Consider the following 22,000-nt stretch of genomic DNA (forward strand, 5'->3'; position numbering starts at 1 on the left):
GGGCACTCAAAGCCAGGGCTCTAGAACAACCCAGAGGGATAGGGTGGGGAGGGAAGTGGCAGGGGTGTTCTGGATGCAGAGGACACATGTGCACCTGTGGCTGATTCATGTCGACGTATAGCAAACACCACCACAATACTGTAATTAGCCTCCAATTAAAATAAACTAATGTTTTTTAAAAAAGATTTACAATAATAAATAAATATGTATGGCTTGGTGAGGACGTGGACAAACTGGAACTCTCATACATTGCTAGCAGGAATGTAAAATGATGAAGCTGCTTAAAAAAGTTGGAAGATGCCTTAAATGCTAAAGATAGAGTTACCATATGACCAAACAATTCTACTTCTATGTACATACCCAAGAAAACTGTAAACATATGTCCACACAAAAACTTGTACAGGAATGCTTGTAACAACATTATTTATAATTGTCCAAAAGTAGAAATGACTCAAATTTATTTATCCATTGATGAATGGATAAACAAAATGTGATAGAGCCATACAGCAGAATTTATTAATAAAGAGAAATAAAATACTGATACATACTACAACTCAGATGAACCTGAAAAACATGACACTAAGAGAAAGAAATCAAACACAGAAAAGAAAGGTACATACTTAATGATTTCATATACATGAAATATCCTGAATAGACAAATCCATAGGGACCGAAAATAGATTAGTGGTTGCCAGGGGCTGAGGCAAAATGCAGTTGGGAGGGCCTGTTCATTGGTACAGGATTTACCGGGGTGATGAAAATATGCTGGAATTAGATAGCAGAAACAGTCACATAACTAAAACCCACTGGGTTGTACACTGGGTGAATTTTACAGTGTGTGAATATTATATCTCAATAAACCTTAAGAGCAAAGGTGGATAAAAATATATGTACTGTGGAAGAAAATTCTCCTAACTTCACACTCTAACTTTCAGAGAGTGGCAAGTGGGAGTAAGAACACAGATATCTCATACTGTGGATCCTATGGATCCCCATGAAGATAGTGCCTGCTGTTTCTCAGCCACTGGGAGAAATCCACTGAATTCTCCAAATAAGCCTCCTAAGGATAAGCCTCAAGACACAATTAGGTACAAAGGCCACAGGAGCCTGCAGTTAAAGTCAACAGAGACACTGAGGAAACAATGTAACGCTTCTCTCATCACTGAAGCTAGGTTTGCACTAGCCTACCCAGAGGACACCAGAACCTTACCACTAGCATCATCACCTCAAAACTGAATTCAAACGCTTTCTGGGTGGCTCACTGGTGAAGAATCCTCCTGCCAATGCAGGAGACATGGGCACAAGTAACAAATACATGTTGTTGTTCAGGCACCAAGTCATGTCCAACTCTTTGCGACCCAATGGACTGCAGCATACCAGGCTTCTCCCCTAAATTTCATGGAGTTTGTCCAAGTTCATGTCCATAACAAATAGATGGGGGTGGTACAATTCCAACCAAAGGAAATTTAGTCAAGTTTAATATATATTAAAGTTATTTAAACTGAAATTTAAGTGAAAAAGATAAGGGTGTATGCAGAAAATAGTACCTAAGGTTGCAGAAATATCAAGTCAGGCTTGAAGCTTAATTATAATATAAAGTAATAGAAAAACTAGCCAATAATAGAAGAAAAATACTAACTTCCATATAAGACTTGTGGGCCAACAGCAGCATTATTCCCCCAGTAAAATGCCACTATATTCTATTTATACAGCAATTTAAATCCCCCGCCCCCCGCCATCGCTCCAGCCACGCTCTCATTTTAGCCTCACAAAAACCTGAAAAGATGTCATTGCCCAGCAAGGTCAGTCTGACTCCAAAGCCTAAACCTTCAGTATCACACAATTCTGCTTCCTATAAAACTAAAAAATTATACTTTTTCTCAAACTATAAACAAACATCAAAGACAAAGATACTTTATTAAAACCAAGTGGTGAATGTGTATTTATAGAATTTTTATTCATTATTCCTTAATTCTTCTAGTATTCCTTATACATATTTTTAAAGTCCTTTTAACTTTACATTTACTGAATATTTAAAAAAAAGCAAAAAATGAAACAAAAATATTTGCAACAAAGTGACAAAGTTTAATATGCCTCATATTTAACAGCCCTCTCAGAAATCTACTAATCATAGACAAACCAAAAGAAAAATGAGCGAAGGACCTGAAAAGCATATTAAACACTGAGATATCATCAAATCTGGCAAAGATGAAAAGACCAAAATAACCAGTGTTAATGTGAAGAAACCCAGGCCTAGTCTCTACAGGCACTCTGGACCTGGTTGCTCCTGAATCACCTCATTCATATGTTTTTTAATATCCCACAAGTTGGCATGTTTGTCTCTCCCTTAACTGAACTGTTAAAGGACATCTTAATGCTTTCTACATCCCCAATAACTGGCGTCTACCCTCTAAGTGATACTCATGAATCACCTAAGCAGTATGTGCATGAAAGACAAAATCAGAGCAATCAGAAATATCTACGCCTGAGATGACAGTGAAGAAGGCTAGACTCTGACAGTATTACTTCCTGAGGCCTCTGTATCTTATCATCCACCCAGCTGCTAAAGGCAAAAAATAAAGATTGAGTCATCAATGATTTCTCCTTTCACACGCAGATTAAGAACAGCCAATATGTATTATGAAAATAAAGCCTTAAATTACTCAGAAAAATATCAATTTCTTATACTTTACCATTTAAAAGATTCGTAAGGCAGAAGTGTGTTTCTGATGAATAATCAACAAAATTGTGACTCTCAGATTTCCCATTTCTACAATGTATCCTAGTTTACTACTGTGATTAAAGCAATAACTACCTGAACCTAAAGATAGTTGGTACAACTAAAAAAAGCTATGCCAAAAACACTAAACAACTATATTCCTAGATGTAAGCCATATGTAACCTAGTGTTAAAGATTAATGTATCGCAATGATTTGTAAGTTAAAAAACACTATTGGCATAAGTCAAATAAAATAATGACTATAAGGAGAAAAAAATTGCCCTCATCTCCAAATAGGCCCTTTTCGTAATACAGATTGGTATGTTCTTGGTGGGATTACTGGTGACATACCAATCTTTCCTCTTGAAAATAAAGATATGTCTTTTACTAAATGTCAGGAGACAAATGAAAAATGCTTCAGTATTTACCATTTTTTACTTCTACAGTTAAAAAAAGAACTTGTTCAGTAATTCACCAAAATCAAATTCAAACATAAATATCTTTTGCCTTTTTAACATTCATACAGAGTAGCATTTAATAAGTGAAATGGATTATATTGAAGATTCATGATGATTCTCCAAAATAAAATAATAAAGAACATAATTATTGACATATAATTAAGAACATATATAATAAGTTTTGGCTGCTGAAGTTTAAAATTCAAAAAGAAATTTGCATTCAGATTAACAAAGGGGAAAAAGGCATCCCAAAAGAGTCACTGCCTCAAAAGAGGATATAAAAAGTTTTAATGCAAATAGATTACTATAATAAGTATCAGTGACTAGCCAATCATAAATTCTTAACATTTCAGAAAAGCAGATAATTTTTAACTTACTGCCACAGATAAACTCATTTTAAATTTCATATATGAAAAATCCACTTTTTTCTGGGTAAAGGAGAAGAGAACTTAGCAAAAATTCTCATCTTATCAAAAATGTAGTCCTCATCTTATCAAGTACTAAAACCCAGCAAGAAATATAGGCATATTTAATAGATAATATAATGACAACATAGTAGATACATTTATCTAAGATCTTTTTACTGGTAAAAAAGAGAGATGAAACTCTGATATAATAGAATACACAGTAAATGAAAAAGAGAAGGAAAATGGTTTATAAAGCAATAGACCAATCTTCAAGATATTTTGAGTGAAACAAGGTATAAAATTCAGTATGTTACCTTTCGCATTGAAAGGAGCACGAGACTGTGTGTGTGTATGCATGTGTGTACACGCTTTTGGTGGTCTATACCAAATCAGCTTTGGAGAAATACATATGAAACTGTTAAAACAAGGGTTATTTGAGGGGAGGATAACAGGGTAGCCAGAAAGTAGTAAAAGGTAAGCTTTTCCTCATTTCATCTGCTTGTGTATCTGAGCAATGGGAATGTATGTATATCAAAAGAAAAAATTAAAAGTACTTTACCTTGCACCATTGTTCCTAATGACTTCCACAGTTTCTTCAACAAAATATCGATCCTTGATGTACGCAAGAATATCATCACAAATTTCATGTAAGCGTGAACGATGGGTGAGGTTGGTCAAGTATAAAACTGGAACAATTAGTGGTTCTGGAAAGCTCTGAAGATTCTGTCTCGCTTTTCTTTCTGACTCAAGTGCTTCCTGATAGGTGAGTCCAGGTCTGCCCGTCACAGCACAGCTCCACACAAGACTGTTGCACAGAATGGTTCGCTCAAAAAAGTCACTGATTCAAAAACAAAAACAAAAATGCATTACCTATCATTTCACAAGTTTTATATTAAAAGCTGACAAAGGATTGAGACTTTATTGCAAAATATTATACAGAATCATACAACTCATACAAAAATTATACATTAATACAAACATAAGAAAAAGTATACTTAAACTAGACATTTATAGTTTTCAATTTAAAGGTATATTCAGCCAAAATTGGACTGTGATTTCTATCAGTTTTGAAACTGAGTGAAACAAAATAAACTCAGCCTTTCTTCTTCCTTCTAATTTTTAAGCTTTCTATTCCAAAGCAGTCGAACATTGAATTCAAGCACTTGACTATGAATTTTGAAAGGGTTTAACATAATAGTGAAAAACTGGGAAAGCTATGCATCTAACAATAAGAGAAAAATTAAATAAATTCCAGTACTTCATACAATGAAAACTCACAGTCATTAAACAGTATGAGAGTTCTTAAATAATGTAAACAGGAAAGACAACTTTCCAGTTTGCTTCCATCCTATATTTTTTTCAGAGTAAAAGCTTACCAAGACAACTAATGGTTCCCAAGAGAAAAAGTAGGTGGGACAAATTGGGAGATTGGGATGGACATATACACACTACTATATATAAAATAGATAACTAACAAGGATCTACTGAATAGCATGGGAATTCTACTCAATACTCTGTAACAACCTATAGGAAAAGAATCTAAAGTAGATATACATACATGTATAACTGAGTCACTTTGCTGCACACCTGAAACTAATACAACACTCTAAATCAACTATACTCCCCAAAAAATGTAATAAGTAAATATATAAAAAGAGCTTATCAAAACAATATATAGAATATGGTCCACCTGTGTTAAAATAAAAAAAAGAAAGATGGAAGGAAAGTAGAGAAATGACTTTAGGAAGCATAAAATATTTCTGGAGTTATCACACAAAATATATTATATGTTATATTAATACAAAAATCAAGGTAACAGCTACAGAATGGGGATGGGATTAAGGGACTGTTCTACTCAGTGTTTTTCTACACTGCTGGGATTTCTTACTATGGCATTGACTTCTCTTCAAAACTTTAATTCGGTCATTTTTAAAATGCAAGAGATCTAGTATAGAGATAGACTTCTAACGTATATTAAGTAGAAAAAACTCAATAACTGAATGATATAATTCCACATGCATTAATATAATAATAGCAAAAATGTGCAAAGGTTTGCATTTATACAAATACCATAAACAGATGTTCCCTATGGAGAAAGGGAGGAACTGGGAAGGAAGAAAATTTGTTATTCTAAATATTTCCATATTGTTTGAATTTTTAAAAGTATTTAGTTGATTGCTCGAGGTCTTAGTTGCAACACATGGGATCTTTGATCCTTGTTAAGGCATGCAGGATCTTTACTTGCGGCATGTGGGATCTAGTTCCTTGACCAGGAACTGAACCCGTGCCCCTTGCATGGAGAGTGTGGAGTCTCAGCCACTCAACCACCAGGAAAGTCCCTATTTGAATTTTTATGATGAGTATTCATGCTTTTGAACTGTGGTGTTGGAGAAGACTATGGAGAGTCCCTTGGACTGCAAGGAGATCCAACCAGTCCATTCTGAAGGAGATCAGCCCTGGGTGTTCTTTGGAAGGAATGATGCTAACGCTGAAACTGCAGTACTTTGGCCACCTCATGCGAAGAGTTGACTCATTGGAAAAGACTCTGATGCTGGAAGGGATTGGGGGCAGGAGGAAGAGGGGATGAGAGAGGATGAGATGGCTGGATGGCATCACTGACTTGATGGACGTGAGTCTGAGTGAACTCCAGGAGATAGTGATGTACAGGGAGGCCTGGCGTGCTGCAATTCATGGGGTCGCAAAGAGTCGGACACGACTGAGCGACTGAACTGAACTGATTCATGTTTTTGTTAACAAAAATACTTTTAAATGGAAAAGGTTAGAAATATGCAAAAAGATGGACAATAGTTGCCTCTAAGTGGCAAGATTTGGGTAAATATTTTGCCCTCTTCTATATTTTGGTCTCCTTTTCAACAATTATGTGTAACCAACATAACTCACAATTCTCTAACTTTTTCTCCTTCCTGAGATCCACCTTTCTTTCTACCATCATTCTAAAAATTGTTAAAAACTATTACATGCGTATTTCCTCATTAGTATATCTGTATGGGCTACCCTTACAGTAGGGTCTGATTTCCAAAGAAGATTTTGGAGTAATTCCATTAAGATAGTTTCATTTGTATATTTGTCTGTAGTCTATTAGAACAACAAAAAATAAAACCTATAAAAGTAAAGAGAAACTAATCATACCTTAACATAAATGAGATCTACAGAGATAATACATATAAGCCCAGTTATATGACTGTGCCTGCATGCTAAGTCATTTCAGTTGTGTCTGACTCTTTTGAGACCCTGTGGACTGTAGCCTGCCAGGCTCCTCTGTCCATGGGATTCTCCAAGCAAGAATACTGGAGTGGTTTGCCATGCCCTCCCACTAGGGGATCTTCCTGATCCAGGGACTGAACCCACATTTCTTGGGTCTCCTGCACTGGCAGGCGAGTTCTTTACCACCAGCGCCATCTGGAAAACCCAGACTAATTCAGTACAAAGGAAAATCCTTTTGAAGTATGTACGCTTTAGTAATGGAGATAATGGGTGTACATCAAAAGTAAAAAGTGATTATCTTTACTAGACAGAGGCAGATATCCTTTGGGAATTCAGAGGAAGGGAACAAGGAGAGACAGGCACAAAAGATCAAGAAATGCTAGCAAACACCTTTGGGAGGAAGTGGCAGTTAGGATGAAATGGAAAAGTAGAGTTGAAGAAAAAATATGTCAGAGAGAAAAAACAATGAATATAATCTGATTTTTATAATAAAATCTATGTCAGATAAATAATTTATTAGCTAAGTGAAAGGCAAGAGACATACCCAATCAAGGATTATCAACAGTGCAGAATAAAATGAATGAACAGATAGATCTTGGAAGAGGTCTTATTCAATTTTTACTGCCTAAAACTGCAGTTCACTTAGAAAGCTTCATAAAAAGTTTTAAACTTTTTCCTTTAGAAACAAACAGAGGTTCCCAAGCCACATATTTAATGTGCATCAGATATTCTAATAATTTAAGCTATATCTAGTGGCTCAGAGGTTAAAGCGTCTGCCTGCAATGCAGGAGACCTGGGTTTGATCCCTAGGTCAGGAAAATCCCCTGGAGAAGGAAATGGCAACCCACTCCAGTACTCTTGCCTGGAGAATCCCATGGACAGAGGAGCCTGGTGGGCTACAATCCACGGGGTCGCAAAGAGTCAGACACGACTGAGCGACTTCACTTTCACTTTCACAGGTGACCTCTGCACTATGAGGAGAGAGGTAGAAGGGGTGCTAATCTCCACACAGTCAAAAATCTGCATGTAACTTTACAATCAGCTCTCCTTATTCACAGTCAACTGTAAGGAAGTGAGGTGAAATGAAAGTCTCTCAGTTGTGTCAGACTCTTTGTAACCCCATGGACTACACAGTCCATGGAATTCTCCATGCCAGAATACTGGAGTGGGTAGCCTATCCCTTCTCTAGAGGATCTTCCCAACCCAGGAATCGAACCGGGGTCTTCTGCATTGTAGGCAGACTCTTTACCAACTGAGCTACCAGGGAAGCCCCAACTCTAAGGAAAAATATACTTCAAATCTAGCTATTTTACACATTAACTAGTCTCTGCTTCTGCTCAGTCACGTCCAACTCTGCGACCCCACGGGCTATAGTCTGCCAAGCTCCTCCGTCCATGTGCAGTATTCCAGGCGAGAATACTGGAGTGGGTTGCCATTTCCTGCTCCAGGGGCTCTTCCCAACCCAGGGACCGAACCCGCGTCTCCTGCATCTCCTGCATCAGCAGGTGGATTCTTTACCACTGAGCCACCTGGGAAGCCCAACTAGTTTAAGACACTATCAAAAACAAAATGGTAGCTACACATACAATTTAAAATTTTCTTGTGGCCACATTTAAAAACTTTTAAAGAAATACTAATGAAATCAATACATTTTATTTAACTCAATATATTCCAAAATATTGCAATATGTAATCAATAGTGAAATATTTTACTTTTTTCTTTTTGGTACTAAGTCTTCAAAATCCAGTAAGTATTTTACAGTTATTGTGCATCTTAATTCTGACAGGTGACATTTCAAGTTCTTAATAACCAATGGCTCCTGCATTAGACAACACAGCTCTAGCCATTGCAGGTCGGTATTTAACAGGCTGGGGTATTTGCAGCCATGGCAGGGGGAAGACTTTAGACTGAGCTGCAATAAACACTACTTATTTATTTTGATTAATTTTTTATTATTGGAGTATAATTGCTTTATAATGTGTTAGTTTCTGCTGTACAATAATGTGAATCAGCTTATGTATACATATATCCCCCCTCATCCGTGAGCCTCCCTCCCACCCTATCCCTCATTCTACCCCTCCAGGTCATCACAAAGCAGGGAGCTGAGCTCCCTGAATAAACACTATTTAGATTTGTTATCACTGTTCAAAGTACTAAGGAGAGGGATGGTATAAGTACCACAAACCTCCACTAAACATGTAAATAGACAACAACCAGTGATGTAGAGCTACCTTTCTTCACCAGGTTTCCACAGCCTCTTGTAAAGGGTTTCTACTGTTTGTTTCCTTTGTGCGTATCTATTCTACAAAGCTGCTGTTACATTATAGCCCTGCTATGCACAAAATCCACCATTAGGAGGAGGGAGGCAGGACATAACTACCACAGTGGTGTGGGAAGCAAGGGAAAATAAAGCCCAAAGCTATCTCTCCCTATTCAACACTCCCTACCAACATGGCACCATCTCTAACATTATATACCTTCACTTACTTCCACTTGCGCAATTCTGCTCTTCACCCATTCATCATACTCATTCAAATGTGTGGGGTTTTGTTAATAATACTGAACTCTAGGGAACAGGTTACAGTGCCTCTTCAATTTCAATATTATAAGGCTATAAATAATGAAAAATTCAAGAAGCACATTTTTATTATTGTGAAGAAAAATTTATAAAGTACAAAGTACTATTTTATATCAGTTTAGACTAATATAGATTATTATATCTCCAACTGATTGCTATAATACATATAATATAAACAATTCTCTTTACTAGAAATGGGCATAGTACTAGCTCAGAGGTCAAATCCAGACTTCCACCTGTTTTTCTATTTTTATTGGAACACAATATATTTAGGTATTGCCTATGACTGCTTTCTCACTACATCCATAGAGGTGGGTAGGTGCAACAGACACCTAACAGCCTGGAAAGCCTACAATATTGACTATCTGACCTTTTAAGAAATTGTTTGATGACCCCTGCCCTTTACTATTATTTCGTAAGGAAAAATTGCTTCTGAGTTACCAGGTCAAGTACTGGTAAGAACACACTTCTAAGGGCAACATTTCCGTTAACTTGCTGAGTATCCAGAAAACTAAAAACCTGGTAGAATAAGGTTAAGAACGAAGTGACATAAAAAACAGAAACCTAATACAATTAAGAAAAGATAAATGCAAAGCATACTCTATTTACTTACTGGCCCAAACTATTAACTAGACATACAACAAGAAAGATTCAGCACAAAACTGCAGAAAAAATCTAAGGGACATAAGCAAACCCCTCCATCTGCAAAATAATTAGTAACTGAGAAACCCATCCATAGGTTAAAAACTAACATAACTTGACTAAAACAGCATATGGCATGCAATAGATGGATGGAAAGTATGGTTTATGAACTTAGAAAAGTAGTAACTATTTAAAAAGACAGCATGGGTTGGTCTAACAATTGCTTTCACTGAAGGGGTTACAAGAGCAGATTAGGCACTAATTATGGGCATGGTAGACTAAACATGTCCTATAGACAGAAAGAGCTGCAAGAGGAAAATAACATTTGTTTTGGTGAGGGGGAGTTCAATTAAAAATATAAAGTTTAAAGATACTTTAACAAGATATTACTTTGCACTTAATGCTGCCTCAGTCAGACTTAAGATAGTGACATACAAGGTAAACTCCTAAAATCTTCAGATGACCCTAAGGTGAGGAATGGGTTTCCCAGGTGGCACTAGTGGTAAAAAACCTGCCTGCCAATGCAGGAGATGCAAGAGACCAGGGTTGGATCCTGGGGTTGGGAAGATCCCCTGAAGGAGAGCATGGTAATCCATTCCAGTATACTAGCCTAGAGAATCCCGTGGACAGAGAAGCCTGGTGGGCTACAGTCCACAGAGTTGCATAGAGTCAGACACAACTGAAGCGACTTTGCATGAGTGCAAGGTGAGGAATAGCAATAGATTTTTAAAATCTAGACACAAAGCCTAAAGTACAAATCAACAAAGGTGAAACATTATGGCTCCATTTTTCAGGACCCAACTTAGATGTTATCTCCTATTTGAGGGCTTCCTCATCTCCCCAGCAGTTTTCAGCTCCATTGTCTATGTTTCCATTACACTGGCTCCACAGCATATGTGATTTATATCACTGTGTTATATAGACACACATTCACTTCTCACTAGTGAGCATTAGTGAAGTATCTTAGTCATGTCCGACTCCATGTGACCCCATGGACTGTAGCCTAACAGGCTCTTCCGTTCATGGGATTTTCTAGGCAAGAATTCTGGAGTGGGTTGCCATTTCTTCCTCCAGATCTTCTTGACCCAAGGATTGAACCTGGGTCTCCCACATTGTAGATAGACGCTTTACCATCTGAGCCACCAGGGAACATATAATAAGCATCGCTGCTGCTGCTGCTGCTGCATCACTTCAGTTGTGTCCAACTCTGTGCGACCCCATAGACGGCAGTCCACCAGGCTCCCCTGCCCCCGGAGATTCCCCAGGCAAGAACACTGGACCGGGTTGCCATTTCCTTCTCCAATGCATGAAAATGAAAAGTGAAAAGTGAAAGTGAAGTCACTCAGTCGTGTCCAACTCTTAGCGACCCCATGGACTGCAGCCCACCAGGCTCCTCCATCCATGGGATTTTCCAGGCAAGAGTACTGGAGTGGGGTGCCACTGCCTTCTCCAGGAGATCTCAACCCAGGGATTGAACCCAGATCTCCCGCATTACGTGTTGGTAAATAAGAACACAAACTCTAGTCTTAGATATGTGATTGAGAACTCTACTGTCACCAATTGCTAGACAGGTAGTTTTGGACACTGATCTTGGACTTAATTCTTCTTACCCCAATCCCAGCTTTCTCATCTGCAAAAAGAGGACAGAAAGGATTGAATCAACAAGGGAAGAGCTGATGAACAATGAAAACAGGATGTTTTATAAACCAGTCACACTTTTCATTGCAGTCAGGTTGAAACATAAAGCTGGTTTGTCAGCGATGTTGTGGAAGAGATTTCTGCATTGTATGAAAAATGTGACTCACATAAAGATGGGAAATACATTCCAAGAGTCTAAATGCCTAAAAATAGAAGTCACTTTATTAAAGAGAGTCAAGTCACTAGGTAATACAAATGATTTTCCTATCCTACAAAACTAGGATTTCTGGGATTCAGACCTAACTGTTCCATTTCCACAGACCAAAAAAAATTTTTAATGAAATTGTTGTCAGCTAACTAAATTATAGAATGTTTATTTAAGAGAGTAAATTATGTACTTTATTTGGCTTGCTTTATCTATTAGTTTCATTTTTCTTATATTTTTTCCGTTAGGTTTCATATATAAGTGAGATCATATAGTATTTGCTTTTCTCTGTCAGACATTTCACTTAGCATAATGCCCTCAAGATTCATAGGCATTGTTGCAAATGAAAGATTTCATTCTTTTTAAAGATTGAATTAAATCCTATTGTGTATTCTTTACCCATCTATCCTTCAGTGGACACTTAGTACTGTTTCTCTATCTTGCAATGCACACTGGGGCAGCATATATCTTTTAAAAAAGAATTAGTGTTTTCATTTTCTTTGGATAAATACCCAGAAGTGGAATTGCTGGATCATATGGTAGTTCTATTTGTAATTTTTTGAGGAACCCCTATATATTTTCTATAATGGCTATATCAATTTATATTCCTATCAATAGTGCATGAGAGTTTGTTTTTCTTTACATCCTCCCCAACACTTATTGTCTTTCTGATATTATAATAACAGCCATTCTAACATGTGTGAGGTGATAACTCATTATGGTTTCATTTGTCCCTTATGACTAATGATGTAAAGCACCTGTTGGCTCTTGAATCTCTTCTTTGGAAAACTATCTATTCAGATCTGTCCATTTTAAAATCTAATTGTTCTGTTATTTTTTGCTGTTGAATTGTATGAGCTCTTTATATATTTAGAATATTAGCCCCTTATCAGATATAAGATTTACAAATATTTTCTACCATTTAGTAGGCTGCCTTTTTATTTTGTTAATGCTTTTTTGCTGTGCAGAACCTTTTCAGTTTGATGTAGTCCCACTATTTTTGCTTTTACTTTTGGTATTGAGTTAAAAAATCATTGCCAAGACCTACGTCAAGGAGCTTACCACCTATGTTTTCTTCTAGGAGTTTTACGGTTTCAGGTCTTATGTTCAAGTCTTTAATCCATTTGGAGTTAATTTTTGTTTATGGCATAAGACAGTGGCTCAGTTTCATTCTTTTGCACTCTAGCTTATGCATTTGCCTACAGTTAATGTGCTATTTTTTAGGTCTTCTTTACTTGTGGAAAGCAGGTCAAACAAGAGTTAGCAATTAATTAAAGAGTATATAGTTCAAAAATAAATAAAGGAGTTTGAACTGTATGAGTGGTTATACTTATGATAAGAATACATCTTTGTCATACTCCCTGTCTCGAAGAATTCAGAGTCTAGAAAAAGAGAAAATGTGATGCAACAAACACATTACATTACAGAGCAATAACTGCAGATGTTACACTAGATAAAATGGAGGTGGTGACCACTGCTGCTGGAAGGACAAAGGAGGAAGTGTTAGGCTATAATACCAAGTAAGACAGACAAAACATTACTTAGCAATTAAAAGGTCACTGGCAACCTCTATTAACCAGAGTCAGAGACAGTTACTTTGCCTGGGAAGTGAATGAGGTGGGGAGCTGTTGTAAAAATCTTTGAGACTGATTAAAGCTATATTCAAGAAATCAAAAACCTGAGCAAATAGGTAAGCATAGTGATCTTCAGACAAATACAAAAGAATATTCAAATTTACGCACTTAAAGGATAATCTTCAAACAAATTCACATAAATCAATATGTAATTTAATGAATTAGTGAAAACAGAAGCTTCCATCACAGTTTCTCCAGACTTGTGGCAAGGGTCAGATTACCATTATCTTCAGACTACCATATACCATTCATCATGAATGCATTTTTAGAAAAATCTCTTGGTAATCATATAAGAGAAAGTAATTCAAATAAATTTTAACACAAATGCCAATCTTCTTCCAATTTTCCAATTCAAAGTCATAAACATTAATAGCCAAGAACATCTCTAGTTTTGCTCTGCTCAGGATATATGATTAAATATTTTTGTTCCCAAACCAATCCTATCCCCTAAACTGCTCGTAATTTCCAAAAATCCAAACACTTCAGCACAGAGAAAACAGAAAACAAACAAACCAAAAAAAAACTGTTTTTTTTTCTTTTTAATGTCATAAGACAATAAAGGAAGCAGTTCCTTAACATTAATGGAAGGTAGGTTTGGAATACCAAAAGTCTCTTCCCTTATTTGGCATTTCGGATTTCTCCATGATTATATTAACAATAAATTATCAAGAACCTAAGTATTTGAAAAGTTTTTAATTCAAAGAGGATAATGGTCATATTTATGCTCCCTTCTAAAAAGAGCGTCTCAAAAATTATGACTGCTTACATGAAAGAAGGAAAGTTTGAAATTTAACCCCATTTCCTATCTTGTTGGCACTTTTAAATACAACTGTGTGAAAAAATTCAGAATTACCAAGGATTTTAACTTAAATCTTCTTTAAAAATAAGACAACATCCTTGTCAAGTTACTTAATCCAAATTCACTTAAGTAGTTACAAGAGTGAACTCTACTTGAGTAACAAAACAAGTCTGTACAGGAGCAGAGTAAGATGTGCACTCTTATTTATTGAAAAGTATTGTGTGCTGAAAAACTTCTTTAGATGTATCACGTTTACGTGTAACTCCTGTGGAGCTGGAGAAAAGGACTTGCTTAAAAATAAAAGCTTAAAGGAAACGTCTTTTCTAACCACTGCTCATTCCTTAGACAGGTGCAGATGCCTAAAGCCCTCCTTCCATCAAGCCCCCACTCAGAAAAGGTGCCTCCTACACACAATTTATTTGGTTGCTATAACACTTGGTTTCTAAGCCACAAAAGGATTCCTTCTGAGTGGAGAGGATAAAGCATAAGAAAAAGGGAGGGTCCGGCTGTTTGAGCGATTGATCAATTCAGGTTCTCACTTGGAGATCCTGCTTAAACACAGAGATCTGAAACACCCCCGTTGTTAGGTGTCACAGGACAAGGCGATCTCTTGGGATACACCAGGCAAGGGACTAAAATTTCAGGGGTTGAAACTACACACGCAGCAGCTCCGGATTCTTATCAAAACAATAGCGAGTGGCACATGTCAGGCGGCCCACATGCTCAAGGGGATAAAGAGGAGGCTGGTTAGGGTTGGAGTTGAACTTGTCTTAACCCCCTCCCCCAACTCCCACCGCCGCGCTCCGGGCTACGGGAAAGTGAAAACGAGGGGGCGCCCAGGGCCCGGCTCTCTCCCCCTCCTTTTCCCCCGCCCAGCCCCGACTTCTTCCTCACCCGGTCTCCCGGGGGCGGAGACGCCAAGTTCCCCGGGGCCGGGAGTTAGTCACCAAGAAGAGGCGGTGACAGAGCGCACGGCTCGCTTCGCACACTACAAGGCCTAGCCGCACGGGACCGGAGGCGGCCGGCCGAGGCTCTGGTGTCCCGCGCTCCACGGCCCCCAGCCCGTCGGGGACCCCCCCCCTTCCCCGAGTCTCAACTCCGCTCCCACTGCACCCCCGCCCCTACCCGGGGCAGCTCCAACGTCAGGCTCCACTCCTGACTGGGGAAAACGACGCCCAGCCCCGGCCGTTTCCTGCCCCCGGGGGCGGGGATTCCCTCCCCGGGCCGGGGGACGGCGACTCCGTGCCGCTGACCCGAGAGGGGATCCCCTCGGCCGCCGGGCGGGGATCCCGGAACTGGCCCCGGAGCGCGCGTGTGGCCGCGGCGGGGAGGGGCGAGGCGGGGAGTTTCCGCCGCTCGGCGGCCGGGTGGCAGCCGCGACTAGAAGCGGTCCCCGCAGCCGGCGGGGACCAAAGGCTCCTCCGCCCCGGCCGGCTGTCCCTCAAGCGCGCCGCGGCCGGGCGGGCCGCCGGGGGCCCCCCGCGCAGTCACCAGGTCGGGCTCCGGGGGCCAGAGAAACACGGGCCCGCAGCCACCCGTCACTTTCGAGTCGCCCCGCCAGAAGCCCGGGGCGAGGAAAAGGAGAGAGACAAAAGGACGCTGGGGAGGGAGTCCCCACACTCCCTCGCACCCCCCGCGCCCGGCCCGGCCCTTACTCGTAGTGGCGGAAGATCTCGTTGGTGACTTTACAGTAGAAAACTTCCTCGTCGGGCCGCAGGTCCGCGGGCGGCTTCTGTCTCACAAACGGCTTTCGGTGTAGCAGCGGCATCTCGCGTCCGCCCGCGGGCTCACCCGGACTCTCGGCCGCCCGCGCCGGCCCCGCTTCCCTATCAAAATTGGAGGGAAAGGAAAGCCGGTAAGGTAGGGAGCGCTCGGCGGCGGCGGCGTGGGCCGGTCCGCGCGCCGGGGGAAGCTCGGCTGCCTTTTGTGTGATTGACCTACCGCGGCTGCCACCCGAGCCGAGGTGGCTGCTGTCGCGGCCAGGGTAGTGAACCGGCGGAGCCGCCCCACCTCCGCACGCCCGGCTGCCGGCTCACAATGGGGCCGGACGCCCTGCCGCGGGCGGTGCGGGAGCGGCGGCCCCCTCCCCCAGCGCCCGCTCCCTGCCTGCCGCCGCCGCCGCCGCCGCCGGGCTCACAACGTGCTCGGCGCGCAGCCGGCCGGCCCGACGCCGCGAGGGAGTTCGCTGCGGGCGGACCCCGGCGCCGCTCCGCTTTGTTCCCCCGCTCGCCTACACTTCCCTGCCGGCGCCGGCCGGCTACCGAGCGACCACAGCGAGCCCCTCACCTGCGAGCACGCCGGCTGCCACTTCTCCACCTTCTCAACTACAAAGGCGGCGAGGGGAGGCTCTGTCCCCCCGGGGGGTCGCTTCTCGCCGCCCCGCCGCACCGCCGGGAGCCGCTTCTCCCGCTGCCACGGCCTGGCTCCGCGCGGGGGATCGCGTCCCACCGCCACTTCCCCGCCTCTCGGAGCTCCTGGGAAGTTTCTGATCTACTTTCGGCTCTGAAGGAGGAAGAGCTGTTGGGAGGAGCTTTTCAGTTCTCGCTTCTACCTTTTTATTGGCTACTCGATGACTTTTACAGCCTGTCACTGATACAGGAAGAGACGGCGGAGAGCCTGGGAGAGCTACATTATTAATTAATGGAGCAACCCCTAGTGAAGAATCAGAAGCATCCTCCATGTTTGCGATTATCAGCCCAAAGATCTGGGGAGAGCGTTAGGGTTTCATAAACACATGGCTAACAAAGTAAAAGACTTCCTCTTCAAGTTTGGCACCAGCGCTTGGTTCCACGATGGGAAAAGGATTCCGATTAAGATTTAACTTGTATTTTAAGGATGGGACGAGAGATAAGGAATAAGAAATGAATAACCTTTTGAAATTTTCTTCTTCAGAATTAGAAATCTCATGTCTAAAATAAAATACTTTGCTAGTGTAAACATTCATCTCGAAAAGAAGATACTTTTCTTGACAGCCGTGCTCTTTAATACTTAGGATAATTCAAAGATTTAGCAGAAGAAAAGACCAAAAAGAAAAGTATACGTCAGAAAATGTCATCATGCCTGTAGGACGACCCCCACATATTTTAAAAACCACACCTTTAAAAAGTAATGTTTAGAATACGCCGCTGAAAATATATGCAAGGGATCAATATTTAGTTCAATCACCCAGAATTTCAAAGATTATGAATTTACTAGTGAAATTTCCCCTAAAACAACTTTCCCATCTCTGTGATTTCCATTTGTGAAACTAATTTTAATGCATATAATACATGTGATTTATGAATTAAAATAATTGTCAAAATATGTTTGCCATCTTTGTATTAAATGGTCATTTTTGCTGCTGCCCTTGACATTTGCTTAGTTGCAGATTAACATGTAAGAATGGGTCTAAAAGACAGTCTGAAGAAGTCATTCAACAAAGGATGCAGTAATACTATGAAATGATCTCAGTTAAAGAAACAATGTGGGATCATCTCTGTATTTTCAAATTAAGTACATATATACACTGGAGCAGAAAATGTTAGAATTCTATCCAAATCTCAAGAGTTATTTTTAACTTCTTTTAAGATACTTCTATGGTGGCTAGCAAAATAAAACTTCGTGATTAAAAAATCATTAATAAAATTAATGCACCTAGTGTACAGTTGAAGAAGCTTGGAAATGCTCTCAGTAGTAAGTATATTCTTTAGCCTGGATAAAGTCTTCAAAAAATTATGAATGCAAAGATTTGGTGTTTTAATCTGGTCTCCAATTAGTACACTGAGTGATAATATAGATTTCCCTACCTATACGGTAACTTCCCAGATAAAAATGTTGAACCCACAAAGATAAACTCAAAATGAGGATAAGGAGAATGGATAATTTTCAAAATGGATAATTTTCAACCAATATTGAACCATCACTCTCACAACTCAAAATCCCACCTTAACTGTTAAGCTAAAATGAAATTTTATCTGATTATATAGTCTTTATATTTCTTAGATCTCACTATTTGCTAAGCTAAAATAATCTTGTTAATATCATGATCAAAAATAGTAATGTTGACTTTACTTTTATTAAATACAAATTTTTAAACAACTGGATTCTTTATACTAACCTAAAATTAAAATTTTACTCTACTTCAAACTACTAACCATCTAATTTTCCCAACTACCATACCCAAATTTCAGTACCATCATAACTCAGTTCTCTGAGTTACATACATAAGATTTACTTTAATTTCTGATATTTAGTCATTGTTATACATAGTTACTATTTTAGAAGTTACTATTTTAATGTTTAGTAAATTATAATTAACATATTCAAAGTTTATTTTTTATATGCTTATAGTTGATCAAATCAATAGCATGGCTAAGGTACCTCAAAATAACACTTCTAAAATTATCCTACATGTTTACTACTGAAAACTTACCTAATGTATTATTAATTTCATATATTGGTACCATGATCACCTTCGTGGTTCTTTACTACTTCTAGACTTGAGAGTGAAAAGCTGATTGCTGTATTCGGAAAGTAAAGGATACTGTCATGAAATAGGACTTTGTGTTTTTAAAAAATTAAAAACATTGTAAAAGAAACTATGAAAGAGTATCACAAAGAAAAAAAGAGAAAACAATGAAATTAATTTAAAATTTTATCAATTTAATTCAGTTAAACATTTGTCCTCCATTTATGTGCCAAGACCCTATACTAGCTTATGTAAGTGATACAATATAAATGTATCCTGACCTCAAAAAATGTATAATCTTGTAGGAAAGATATGATGTAAGGGCAAATAACTGATACAAGAATTGTGTGAGTTCTAATGACCAAGAGTAATACAATGCAAAAGGAGATGTAGAAAAGATTAAAAGAAAATATAGAAGGGGGACCCAGGGTGGGTCCTAAATGAAGTCATTCACAGGGCATGATTTGAACAGCAATAGAAAGCTCATGTTCCAGCATATGCTCCTCTCAAGTCTCAAGATGCAACCCTCCACTCCATTACCCCTCTGGATGAAGAAACCAGTGGCCCCCACTTAAATGTAAAGTGTAAATATACTAGTTAGGCAGGACATACACCAATCTAAATACCATCAAGACTAGTTTAATATTTGAGAAGGTATACTGCCTTGGATAGGTAAAGATAAAACTATGAAATATGTATTTTTTTAAAAGCTTGAGCTAGAATACTTTGCCTGTCTTCTATTGACTGACTAAGAAAAGCTTTACTTAGGTGATTTTGCAAGACAGTAATTATCTGGAACTGAAAGAAAGCTTTGGGAACTCTTTTTTTAACACATTTTTTTAAAAATTATTTTTAATAAGCTTTGGGAACTCAATTCTCTCATTTTGCAGCTGAAGAAATGGAAGTTCAGGAACTGAAATCTAGGCCTCCTGACTCCTTGTCTAGTCTCTTTAGATATGGATTTGATAATGTTTAATTTTCTTGTATACCCTACTTGCACTGTATCTATAAATGAGCTAAAATACTATTACAGATCCTTCCTAAACTGCTAAAATGTGTAAGGGGATAAGATACACTACTCATGATCAGAAACAGTAGTTTCTGAGAATTATCCAGAAAAGCAATCGGGGTAATACAAATCCTAAATTTGTCCAGTTGAAGAGCTGACAAGACCTATCTCCATGCTTCAGTAAACACATCTAACAAATATAAACACTTAATGTCCCTTGCCTCTAAGCAGCAGTTATACAAGTATTTAGAGGATAGCTGAGAAAGGTGTCTTATAAATATATTCAAGGAATATCTTCAACTTCATAACTCCTTTCCTTAGTATCTCTGACACCTGTCTCAACTCTGTGATCTCTTTTAACATGCATGCATGCTTGCTAAGTTGCTTCAGTCATGTCTGACTCTGTGCGACCCTATTGACTGTATTCTGCCAGGCTCCTCTGTCCATGGGATTCTCCAGGCAAGAATACTGGAATGAACTGCCAAGCACTCCTCTCGGGGATCTTGATCTCTTTTTAATGTCTTTATAATTCATGGCAATTTTGCCTATAAAAGATTTTTATATATTGTTCTTTAGAAGCAATGAGTACCCAAAACCATTGGCCTTGTATTAGGATAGAGGTGCTAGACCTTAGCTGCCCATTGAAATTACCAGAGGGGTTTTTGAAAGATACTGATGCTTGCATCATATCCTAGACTAATTAAAACAATCTCTGGGGTAGGGACCCCGGTTTGGGGGGTTTAAAAATCAACTCATGATTCTAATGTACTGCCAAGTTGAGAACTACTAAGAGGAGATTGGATTGTTAATGCTGAAGTAGGAATGTTGGCAATTTTTTAATTCATTTTTTATTCAACCCCTTAAAGATATGAATTATGGGATGGTAAGTAGGAGTTGAAAGAATGTCTGTAGCCATCATCATCATCACAGAAATAGTTTACATTTAATGAATGCTTCTAGCTTGTCAAGCATTGTGCTAAGGGCTTTCAGTGAATCATCTCATGCAGTTCTCTCAACAAAGTACTATTTATCATTTCCACTTTACAGATGAAGCCACTGAGGCTCAGAGAGGATAATTAAGTAGCTTGCTCAAGGTCAGATAGCCCAGGAGCAGAGAAAATGAAATTATCAACTCTATGGAGTCCAAACTCCTTACTACCACTCTATATTTCCAAGGGACTGATTTGCTAATCTAGCTCACATATAAATTGAAGCAGGGAAATTGAGCCAATGCAGTAAACAATGCATTTAGAACTTGTAATGATCAAGGATGTTTGTTAGAGGAAACCATGGAGAATTTTAAAAACTATCTCAGAGCAGGGAAAGCCTAAGTATTATAACTCACAGTCCCAAATCCATAAAGATAATTCTATAAAATAACAATTAAAAGTCTCTGCATGACAAAGGCTACCACAAAGTTGGAAGACAAATAGCAAACTGGGAAAAGAATTATTTGCAACTCATTGACAAAGGGATGATTTCCCTAATGTATAACTTCCTGTTTTCCTGTCATAATAATAAATCACAATAAGCCAAGATACACAGAAGAAAGAACATAAATGGCTTTTAAAACATATAGAAAGATTCTCAACCTCACCCATAATAAGAGAAATGCAAATTAAAACTACACAGAGATGACATTTTTCATCCTTCAGATTTGCAAAGATCATCATCATATGTTGGTAAGTCTGGGCAAATTGGTGATATTTATCCAAAATTACAAATGTACATAAAATCTCCCATCTCTAGGAAAATATCCCATATTTGAATATTAGGCTCTATTTTGGCTTTGTTAGAAATAGCATAATCTTAAAATTAATGGAAATGTCCATAATTAAAGTGTGATGTGTTCATACAATGGAATGGTATGCAGACATAAAAAAGAATAAGAAAGTAACAAAAAAGTTCATTAAAATATGCATTTAGTGTATATTAAATGCAGTAATATATATACATATTTGCTTGATACATAAAATGCATCTAGAAAGACACTGTAAAATAACAAACTGGTTGCCTCTGGGAAAAGAGTTACTGGGGACAGGGATCAAAGGAAGATTTTTTCACTTGTAGAAAGTTGAATAAACATTTTTAAGATACAGAGATTAGATGGTAAGCTGGCAGGTCAGGACAGATAGCTAATATAATAAAGTCTTCAACACAGCAATTGGAAATAAGTTTAGAATTGCAAATACAAAGTAAAAAATGTCTGTTAAATATTTCACAGGGCCTAGCACAGTGC

At 38.9% G+C, this 22,000-nt stretch overlaps 1 protein-coding gene across 1 annotated transcript in view; it reads right to left on the bottom strand.

The window, feature by feature from the left end:
- Positions 1–16,725, bottom strand: part of BAZ1A (bromodomain adjacent to zinc finger domain 1A) — an 87,045-nt gene extending 70,320 nt beyond the window's left edge. Inside the window, exons 1-3 of the mRNA XM_052659643.1 lie at positions 16,592–16,725; positions 15,961–16,131; positions 4,144–4,422 (exon numbers count right to left, since the gene is read on the bottom strand). Of these exons, the coding sequence (XP_052515603.1) occupies positions 4,144–4,422; positions 15,961–16,073 (392 nt within the window). The 5' untranslated portion in view covers positions 16,074–16,131; positions 16,592–16,725. The remainder of the gene's footprint in view (positions 1–4,143; positions 4,423–15,960; positions 16,132–16,591) is intronic.
- Positions 16,726–22,000: the final 5,275 nt, after the last annotated feature.

This window comes from Budorcas taxicolor, chromosome 21 (assembly GCF_023091745.1).
Source record: "Budorcas taxicolor isolate Tak-1 chromosome 21, Takin1.1, whole genome shotgun sequence".
Lineage (NCBI taxonomy): Eukaryota > Metazoa > Chordata > Mammalia > Artiodactyla > Bovidae > Budorcas > Budorcas taxicolor.